We start from the raw sequence: 10,342 nt of genomic DNA, 5'->3' as shown, positions 1-10,342 counted from the left end.
TTGAAAAATCGTAGAGGTAAAGCAATCCGCGTGACGGACGACAGATGTTTCGATCGAGAAGCTGGTGGCGACGGCGTCGATGTGTGCAGGCACAGATTACGCAGGATTATTCGGAAGATTTAACATCATCCGGTAATGTCGCGGGCGGTAAGATATTAATAAATAACTATTACCAATTATCATATATTATTTTGTTAAATATAAACGGTTCTGTTTTAATATTTTTGTAGAATCGAAGATAAATCGGAAGTAATGCTAAAAAAAGGAAAAGTTTTCCTGCAAGTTTTAGACAGTAATAAATGTTCTTTTGATTAATTTCAGATACTACCGATGATATATTAGCGAAATACAGAAGAAAGCCAAGCGCAGCTAAGCGATACAGCTTCGGTCGAAAGCAATCAGTCCCGTACAAAAGAGGTGGAGACGAAAGACTTTCAATCGATTCGAATAATGTAGAACTCTATTATGCTTTTGCGGATGCTAAAAGAAAATTACGTATGGTACTTAGTACTTAGCACTCTGACCTTCAACACATTCCATGGAATACTTCAGAGGTATTTATTGTATTATTTTTCAATCATGGCGTACAAAAACAAGTGTGATTTTTTATGGATTACTTAATTACTTAATGTTCAAATATTCGCATATAACATTTGTTACAGAGACATTGTTAGTCGCAGAAAGAAACGAACTGGTTGCGTTTTTACAACTACAATTGACAGAAGCTATAAACCTGCAGGATAGGGCATACTAGCTCATCTTCATGAAACTTTACGTTGCGTGCGTCTATTTATGACGATGGATGTAGAAGCTCTTCAAATCACTTCGAGAGGATTATCAAAAGCGATCTCCTTATATCGCATATTTAATCAGATGTCGTCAGGGATTGCTGTCGACATTAGCTCACTTAGATAGGTACTGTTTATATATAAATATCATCTTTGTATGTAATGTATAAGTATGTAAGATGTTTAAATGTAAGATGTTAACCGTTTAATAATAATATTTTTCAGATTATGCGTGCGAGTTAAGTGCGATCGGGATGCTATCAATAATCATCTTGTATCCGTTTGTGTGGGGTATTTGGAAAAAAAGAAGGCTTTCCTCCTGCGTTTCTGCGAAGAGTTTAAAAAGCTTACGCTAGCTGACGAGAAACAGGATCTCGTGGATAATTTTCTAGGGAAGGTCCACGTGGAAATGGACAACGATCCGATCTGGCAATGTACATGAATATAATTATTTATCTCGCAATTGATCTTAGCGGAGTGCTCAGAGACGTCTGAACTTACTTCTTACTTTCAGCGGCGAGCGCCAACCAGTTAGATTTGGCGAGTCGTGGTGGAAAGAACCGTCATGGCACGGGTATACCACAATGCGCTCTATCTAAATGAAGATGGAGATGTATATAGGGACCAGCTCTTCACACGGTCACATCAAAAAGTTGGCAAAGGTCGTAACTCATCCAAATCACAAGGACCTACACATTTCAAAAGTTTATCATTACGAATGCCCTGGTCATGGGCGCAGGCTGAATTGGCTGTAATATCGGCGTATAAGACTCCTAGGGATAAGTTGCAGTGTGTATTTCGTTGCGCGACTACCATCATGAATCTCCTCTCCATGGCGTCGGAAAGAGGCATACCTGCTGCCGACGATCTGACTCCCGTGCTGGTCTATGTCATAATCAAGTGTGCGATTGAAAAGAGATTGTGATTTTAGCAAGAAGAGTGATTGTTAACGTGTGCTTAATTTCAGACTAATCCGCCGTCGTTGTATCGACTGTTCAATATGTAGACAGCTTTTACGGGAATCGATTGGGGGAGAGGAACAATATTGGTGGACGCAGTTCTGCGCCGCGATCGAGTTAAGACAATGGATTAACAGTTTCTCAAGAGTATCACGATAAATAAGATTAGATTCGATGCTGGTGATAATGTAGAAATGTATCATAATCATAATTTGACGATTTCATAAAGAAGAAGACCATATCTTGTGTAAAGCTAGCTGAACAGTTTTATGCTTTCAGTATCTTAATTAAAATTCTTAAATAGCCTCTTAAATAGTCTAACTGTTAGTTCTTTCGCACGTTATTATGTAACATTAGCAAAGACTGAATCAGATTATACGTAAAGTGTGGCTTTATCTTTATTTGTAACTCTATTGTACAACTTCACAGGACATCGAAAAAAAAGAAACGTTTAGATATTCTATAATTTATGTGTAACAATAAAGAACTTATAGAGATTGATAACCATTTAGCAGGATAAACTGTGTTGCGTACTCTTTCTACATACGTATACCTTTCCCAAGAGCCGAGACTCAAACCAGATCCGTGAAAAATATCGCCACTTTCGTAGAGTTTTTGTACAGTTTTACTCTAGGAATATCGCGAGAGAAAGAAAGACTTCGGAGATTTTTATCTGAATCGATCGACATAAAAAAGAGCATATAGTACAGAAGCTAGCTTTCGAGAATTTGAACGCATAATACTTTGTTATAATACTATGAGCGAATTAGTTTACGTCACTCTGTCAAGCTTTAATATTAAATTACTAATAATATATCGATATCGGTAGTTTAATAAATACATTTAAAAGCGCTCAATTTAAAAGTAGAGCAATCCTAATAAACGACTGTAAAAAAAATTCAAGGTGGAACGCAATGGACAATCCGGTTGCTCGGACATGCTGACTCAAATGGCAAGAAGTACTTCTCAGCGGTAATGACATTTGATGGCAGGGCGTTTGAGATAACTCTTCACCCTGCACAGCTGGTACATCTTTGATCTCGTTACGGAGGTCCTCTGCAAGATGGATTTTGAGTCACAAACTAATTAGCAACTATCGCTTATAATTACAGGCTTATTAGTCTGTATATTTATTTATGTCACTATAAATAATTTTTAAAACGTTTATATTAATTCTGATTGCAGACGGACCTTCGGAAACACTAGCGCCTTCTTCTTTTAACATGAATAACTAAAAATCTATATTTCGGCTAATTACCGAGTTTATAAATATTTAATTAAAATTTATCTGGGTGACTCACAAACCTTTTTAATCACACTTCATAACTCTTCATACGAAATACAAACGATTCCGTATAAAACTTTTATTAATTTCAATTCAATTCGGCTAAATGCATGGTGTAAATTAAAATAATTAATTAATTACGATTAAACGAATGACTCACAAAACCTTTTCAATTGCACTTCAAAAGTTCATTCATACGAAATACAAACGATTTCATATGGTAGATTCTTCCCCGGACATTCATTCCTCACAATCATACGAATTATTTGATCGCGTATAAAGAGATCGGTGTAAACTAGGCCATAGACGCGGAAACGCCGTGCGGCAGAGTGCGTCGACCAATCAGAAGGCCGCAAGTCGCCTGCGTTAACCTCCGGCAAAATCAAAATTTGTGATTGGTCAACGCACTCTGCCGCACGGCGTTGCCGCGTCTATGGAGTCTTAGCATAAGATCAGCCGCAACCCGCTACATAGCCGGATTTTGGAAAAAGGATCAAAATAAATTTTCCGAAAATAAATATTACGAATATTGCAGTTAAGGTAGTCGTCTCGTCAGGGCATGTATTAGATAAAGTATTCGATTTCGGATTTTATATCAAATTATATGATCAGCTTTGCAGTCGATTTTTTCTGTGGCTCCTTACCGACTATTTACTCTAGAAAATCGATCTCGAAAATCACAAATTTTGCATTACTTCATACAGACGGTCAGAAAAAGAAGGCTCTATCACGGTTTCAATCACATATTTTCGCATTTTTCGATTAGATGAAGTGAGAAAAAACATTGCTTTTTATACATTAGATTTCGAAGAATCCGATGCAACCATAAATATATAGTTTACCGGAGATTTTCGCTGCTAATTTTTTAGTTATTTAAGGCCTGGACACACGAATCGACGGAAGACGTAAGACATAAATCGTAAGAAATCCCAATCAGAGTCACTATTCCCCTCTTCAAGAGGGATGAAGAGGGGAATAGTCGACTCTGATTGGTGGATTTCCTTACGATTTACGTCTTACGTCTTCCGACGATTCGTGTGTGAAGGCCTTTAGTGAAAATGCGGTAATCGAGCAGACATTTTTTGGTCGAGGTTAGGTTGGGAAGACTTGGCAACGCCGCTGGCTAATCACTGTAGTTGCAGGTTATGGGGCTCGTCTTTCTTAGCCGATTGGGTAGTGATTGACACCCCTGTCATACGTTTTGAAACCCTTTCTCAGTAATTGACGTAAAATGCGACGTTGCCAAGTATTTTTCTCACTTGTAACCTTTCTCGACGACTCGCATGATCAGCTGATCAAAACGGAGTCAAATGAGAAAAATCACAGAATTTGGAAAAAGTAACATACTTGTCACGTATGAAATTTTACACTATATTCATAAAATTATTTTTTCCCTTAGCAAAAATTGCCTGAAATATATTTCTGAACGTGAAAACCTACAAACAGTCACATGACTAGCACGTAGCGAGACGCCTACCTTAAGCTTGTGTACACGATACTAGAAATCGGTCCGAGTTTCGATTTAAGCCAATCAACTTGCAGCTCTTACAGAAAAGCAGCAGTTTCATTGGCTTAAACCGAAACTCGGACCGATTTCTAGTATCGTGTACACAAGGCTTAAAGCCAGAAATCGGTCCGAGTTTCGGTTTAAGCCAATGAAACTGCTGCTTTTCTGTAAGAGCTGCAAGTTGATTGGCTTATACCGAAACTCGGACCGATTTCTAGTATCGTGTACACAAGGCTTTAAGGGTCGACAGGAGTCACGGCCGAACTCAGGTGCACTCAGGTGCACTCTATGCACTAAGTGCACTTTAAACTGCACTTTAACTCCGTATTTTATTTATTATAAATTTTTAAGAGCCAAACTGGAAAATCAGGCTATGTACCGGGTTGCGGCTGATCTTACTGATTAAAACGAGCATAAGTTTAATGAGATTCGTTAATTAATTTGGCTAAAGTTTGGGAAAAACCACTTGTAGCCGTGAACTACAAATGGTTTTTCCCAACTTTAGCCAAATTAATTAACAAATCTCATTAAACTTATGCTCGTTTTAATCAGTAAGATCAGCCGCAACCTGGTACATAACCGGATTTTCCATTTTGGCTCTTAAAAATATATAAATAAAATACGGACTCGCAGCGAGTCGCAGCTAAGCCAACCCGACAGAGGTCTCCACTCTTACTTTCTTCTTCTTCTTCTTGAGACCCAATGGATTTCCGACTCGCATGAGTCAAAGTACCACGGTGCTTAATCCCTAGAGGAGCCTCTAGTTGGGTCGGAGGCGCCCTCTCGGTAGTTCGACAATCCAGTGAAGTTTTATCTCAAGTTACCCTATGAGTACTCTAAGGTTTGCTAGTATAACTATATTTTCATGTTTAAACTATCAATAAACGTAATGATTAATCTAATTACTTTTATATTTAAATTCCCTATCAAATATTCAACCGAAAATGGTGCAAATAAATGTTCCTTTAACAATCCTTCAAACAATACCGATCTTTCCTCATCAAACAAAGCACACGACCAAAAAATATGATTAATATCCTGAGTTTCATGTCCGCACATACATTCTGCAGAGTCCACCCATCCAAACTTAAACTTTGTAGTACCGACTAGTGGGTATCCCGTAATTAGGCGTATCAGAGAACATAGATCAGAACGAAATCCTCCACTCTTACTTCTGTCGACCCTTAAAGTGCAGTTAAAGACAGAGGTCTCCACCCGTACTCCTGTCGACCCTTAAGGGGATGCTGGAGCCACAGGCGAACTCGATCAGCGTCGATAAAGAAGTGCTCACCGACTATATCTGTCCTTGTATAGACAAGGATATAGACAAGGATAGCACCTAACCTTGCATCTTCCACTGGTCTAAGTAATATCTTTTTTTTTAGGCTTCAAATCTTACTTCTAATTGCACGATATTATTCCTGACAGTTTTTTGTAAAGGGGCTGCATCACTATTTTCTATAGAAAAACTGCAGAATTTTTGTATAAAGCAAATATTGTCGTCAGGTGAAAACAATATTTATAAAAATAAATTTTTTTTTTAGTTTATTAGAAAAAATCATGTACATTAGAAGTAAAAATTAGAAGTAAGATTTGAAGCCTAAAAAAAAAGATATTACTTAGCCCAGTGGAAGATGCAAGGTTAGGTGCTATCCTTGTCTATATCCTTGCCTATACAAGGACAGATATAGTCGGTGAGCACTTCTTTATCGACGCTGATCGAGTTCGCCTGCGGCTCCAGCATCCCCTTAAGGGGATCCTGGAGTGACAGCGACAAGGCATAATCGGTCTAAGCAATATCTTTGAATTGGCTGAACAGAATGGAAAATCCTTTTACACGATTAAAGTACGCACAAAAATGTAGAGGGCTGTACATGATTTTTTCTGATAAACTAAAAAAAAAATTTATTTTTATAAATATTGTCTTCACCTGACGACAATATTTGCTTTATACAAAAATTCTGCAGTATTTCTATAGAAAATAGTGATGCAGCCCTCTACAAAAAACTGTCAGGAATAATATCGTGCAATTAGAAGTAAGATTTGAAGCCTAAAAAGAAAGATATTACTTAGACCAGTGGAAGATGCAAGGTTAGGTGCTATCCTTGTCTATATCCTTGTCTATACAAGGACAGATATAGTCGGTGAGCACTTCTTTATCGACGCTGATCGAGTTCGCCTGCGGCTCCAGCATCCCCTTAAGGCCATCGCACACAAAATGCATAGCTTAGCATAAGCGTAGCATAAAGGCCATCGCACACAAAATGCATAGCTTAGCATAAACATAGCATAAGACCGCTAAACCAATGAGCATCCAGCATAAAGTCGCCATATTAATTTACATAAAATGCTCATTGGTCCAGCGGTCTTATGCTATGCTTATGCAGCCTATGCAATTTTGTGTGCGATGGTCTTATGTTACGCTTATGCTAAGCTGTGCAATTTTGTGTGCGATGGCCTTTAAAGGTCTATCCAGACAAACTTGCATAGGTGCATAACCATATGCATAAAGAAACGGATTGGTCTATTTCCTTATGCACATGCATATGGACCAATCAATTCTCTTATGCTTATGTTTATGCGCTATGCAAGTTTGTCTGGATTGACCTTAAGATCTGACTTTAGGTTTGTTCGTGTCGCATACTCCAATAAACACCAAGAGCACTTGGATCACGGATAAAAAGTGGTGATTGGAGCAGATGAGTTTTTGGAGTGCGTTGGAGTGATTAGGAGCATGGTGGGGCATGCGACGCGAACAAACCTTATGAATACCGGCCTATTACTACTTAAGACCAAGACAGTCTTGAACGTCTTGAATACGGGCCTGTGATTCAGCTGGTTTAGAGTCCCTCTAATAAGAGTCGCGACAACAGGCTGTAACTTTTGATTGGTCCGCCATTTTTCGGCAAAAGTACATGAAACAGAAAGAGAAAGAGATATAAGAGAGAAAGAGAAAGCGATATACAAGTAACATACATTCATATTGCTTTCTCTTTCTCTCTTATTTTGTCGAAACTCAAGATGTCGCGACTCTTATTAGAGGGACTCTAACCCCTGGTTTCCATGCACGCGTTGCCATGCGTTATAGCGCGCGTTTGACGCGCGCGTTTGAGCTGATAGTGTTTCCATGCGCGCGTTATATAAATGTGACAGCTCCCAATTTTATTATAAAAATACATGCGTATATATATGTAATATTTAATAATAAAAAATAATATAAACAATTGTAAAAGGAAGAGAGAAAAGAAGAATATTAAAAAGTAAATAATCTATTAAGTAGCTTTTAGTAAAAAAATATCACGTATACAATTTTCTCAAAAAAAAAAAAAATATTTTACGCTTTCTCAGTAAAGTTAAAATAAATATAATTTATTATTTAAAAGATATTACTAAAAATGTATAATATCGTAATATTTGTTTTCTAACAATGAGATTATTTTATATAATATGTATGAAATTAATTTCTATATAATAGATGGATGATGAAGAATTTAAAATATTTCTTCTATTATGGTTGTGGAGAAAACGACAACAAAGAATACGACATCGAAGATCAGCTCCACGTTGGTGGGTTCGACCTATTTTAACCAATAGACTTGAGCAGGGAGCTTACAGTAATCTTGTTGCCGAACTATGCAATGATGTTGAGCTCTTTCTTTTTTTTTATTAATTACCACAGAATGACACTAAACCAATTTGATACCCTACTACATAAAATAGAGCCCCGAATTTCTAAATTATATTTATAAATTATATTATATTATAACTAGAGAACCTTTACCACCTGGATTACGATTATCTTTAACCTTACGATATATTGCTGCTGGAGACAGTATGGCCAGCTTACATTATCAGTATCGAATTGGACGAGCTACTACGTCAAAAATTATTGTGGAAACTACAAAAGTGATATGGGATATTCTACATCCGGAAGTATTACCTGTATTAAAAGAAGAGGAATGGGCTAGCATAGCTCAAGACTTTGGGGATATTTGGAATTTCCCAAATTGTGTTGGAGCTATCGACGGAAAACATGTAGTTGTACAGTGTTTCAAGAATACAGGCTCTACTTTTTATAATTATAAAGGAACATTTAGTATAGTACTTCTCGCAGCCTGTGATGCGCAATATAGATTTACATATGTAAGCATTGGATCAGCCGGAAAAGAGAGCGATGGTGGTATTTTTCAATCATCAGATTTTGGAAAAGATATAATTGAACAAAAATTACCTGTGCCTCCACCAACTGTTCTTCATGTATCAAATACTAGAGTTCCTTTCGTATTTGTCGGAGACGCAGCATTCCCATTATTGGAAAATTTAATGCGGCCTTATCCCGGTGTTAATTTAACACCAGATCAAATAATTTTTAATTATAGAGAAAGCAGAGCTCGAATGTGTATTGAAAATACGTTTGGAGTAATGACGTCAAGATTTCGTATTTTCAGAAAACCAATAATTGCATCTCTTAAAACTGTACAAAGTATTGTACAATGTTGTATTGTTTTGCACAATTGGCTTCGGGACAGTGAGCTTCATCTTGCACCGGACAAAGAAGATATCTTCCACCATGTTTTGTTGACAGAGAAGATCGAAGTGGAAATTTACAAATTGGACAATGGCGTGAAGAAAATGAATTTCTCGGACTACGAAACCTTAATCCAAACGTAGCCAGGAATTCAACGCAAGTGGCCAAAGAAGTTCGGGAAATTTATAAAAATTATTTTATGGCGGAAGGCAGTGTCCACTGGCAGTGGGATAAATTACCAGAACACCAAAAGAACTGGTATTTGCAACAAGCAAATAATTAAGGTATGTTTACAATAATATAAAGTGTACAATAAACTGAGTCAATAAACTGAGTAAATAATATTTTATTTTAACATTGAACATTTAACTATTTTATTTTAACATTTTAATATTAATATAACTTAATTAATATATAAACAATGTAAAATTAATAACTTTAATTAATGTCTTCATTTTCTAAAATTTCTTCAAATGCGCTTAAAACTTTTTGCCTCATATATAACCGCGATGATAAACTAAAATTTTGTACATTGCGAGCAATTGATAAATAAAAATATTCTTCAGCAGAATGTTCTCGATTTAATAAAGATCTTGAAGTCGGTTTATTTTTTATATAATCTAATATAACTTCTTCCACCGGATCACACTCATGATTAGCTAAATTTGGAATTAAAATATTTTTAATTATATATATATATATATAATTTCTTAAATAATATTTTATATAAATAACCTTTTGTTTTTTAAATAAATGAAGTAGATGTAGAAGATTTTTCTATAAAGAGTGAAGGGTGCTTAAGGGGACTTTGTCGTGGTGTGACATCTCTTTCACGAGAATTTGAAGAACAAGGTTGTGAAGATGGGCCTTCAATATTTGATTTTAATAGCTCTTCAGCTGTACATATAGGGTGCGTTCAGCCGATACTCCGCTCGCCTAGCAATCGTGAGCAGTCGCTCGTTTTCGCTCGTTTCCTCTCCTTTGACCCAATGGATTAAAAGGAGAGGAAACGAGCGAAAACGAGCGACTGCTCACGATTGCTAGGCTAGCGGAGTATCGGCTGAACGCAGCCATTGAGACTTGTAATTTTATTAAACTGTTAAGTGATTGTTATTATTAATATTAAATGTACGTTTTAATTTTGGTTTTGTTTTAATTATTTTTATTGTTCAGATTATTATGTTATAAAAATATTATATTATAAAAATTTTTACTTTGACTTGGATTTCGATTATTTGGGACATCAATAAGGTTAATAAATTGCGAATTTTCTTG

The 10,342-nt window shown here is 36.4% G+C and overlaps 1 protein-coding gene, 1 long non-coding RNA gene and 1 pseudogene across 2 annotated transcripts; 2 read left to right on the top strand and 1 right to left on the bottom strand.

Moving 5' to 3' along the window:
- Positions 1 to 538: 538 nt before the first annotated feature.
- Positions 539 to 1,421, top strand: LOC139779346 (GTPase-activating protein and VPS9 domain-containing protein 1-like). The gene is made up of 5 exons (XM_071717686.1): positions 539 to 554; positions 663 to 745; positions 809 to 915; positions 1,014 to 1,222; positions 1,303 to 1,421. The coding sequence occupies exons 1-5, from the start codon at positions 539 to 541 to the stop codon at positions 1,389 to 1,391; spliced, it is 504 nt and encodes a 167-aa protein (XP_071573787.1). The 3' UTR covers positions 1,392 to 1,421.
- Positions 1,422 to 2,127: 706 nt separating this feature from the next.
- LOC139779325 (uncharacterized) lies at positions 2,128 to 3,097 on the bottom strand. The gene is made up of 2 exons (XR_011719858.1): positions 3,053 to 3,097; positions 2,128 to 2,803 (listed from the first exon to the last, which is right to left on the bottom strand). It is a non-coding gene; the product is annotated as an uncharacterized lncRNA (long non-coding RNA).
- Positions 3,098 to 8,014: 4,917 nt separating this feature from the next.
- LOC139779334 (uncharacterized) lies at positions 8,015 to 9,396 on the top strand (annotated as a pseudogene).
- Positions 9,397 to 10,342: the final 946 nt, after the last annotated feature.

This window comes from Temnothorax nylanderi, unplaced genomic scaffold (genome assembly GCF_030848795.1).
Source record: "Temnothorax nylanderi isolate EJ_2023f unplaced genomic scaffold, tnyl_v1.0 TNYL_tig0221_pilon, whole genome shotgun sequence".
Classification (NCBI taxonomy): domain Eukaryota; kingdom Metazoa; phylum Arthropoda; class Insecta; order Hymenoptera; family Formicidae; genus Temnothorax; species Temnothorax nylanderi.
The sequence above is the reverse complement of the archived record's forward strand: the minus strand, read 5'-3'. Positions and strand labels throughout refer to the sequence as shown.

What these genes read in the sequence shown, in the direction of transcription:
- LOC139779346 (XM_071717686.1), top strand. An exon ending in ACATTAGCTCACTTAGATAG is followed by an intron (nt 916 to 1,013) that starts GTACTGTTTATA and finishes AATATTTTTCAG; the next exon opens with ATTATGCGTGCGAGTTAAGT. An exon ending in CAACGATCCGATCTGGCAAT is followed by an intron (nt 1,223 to 1,302) that starts GTACATGAATAT and finishes TCTTACTTTCAG; the next exon opens with CGGCGAGCGCCAACCAGTTA.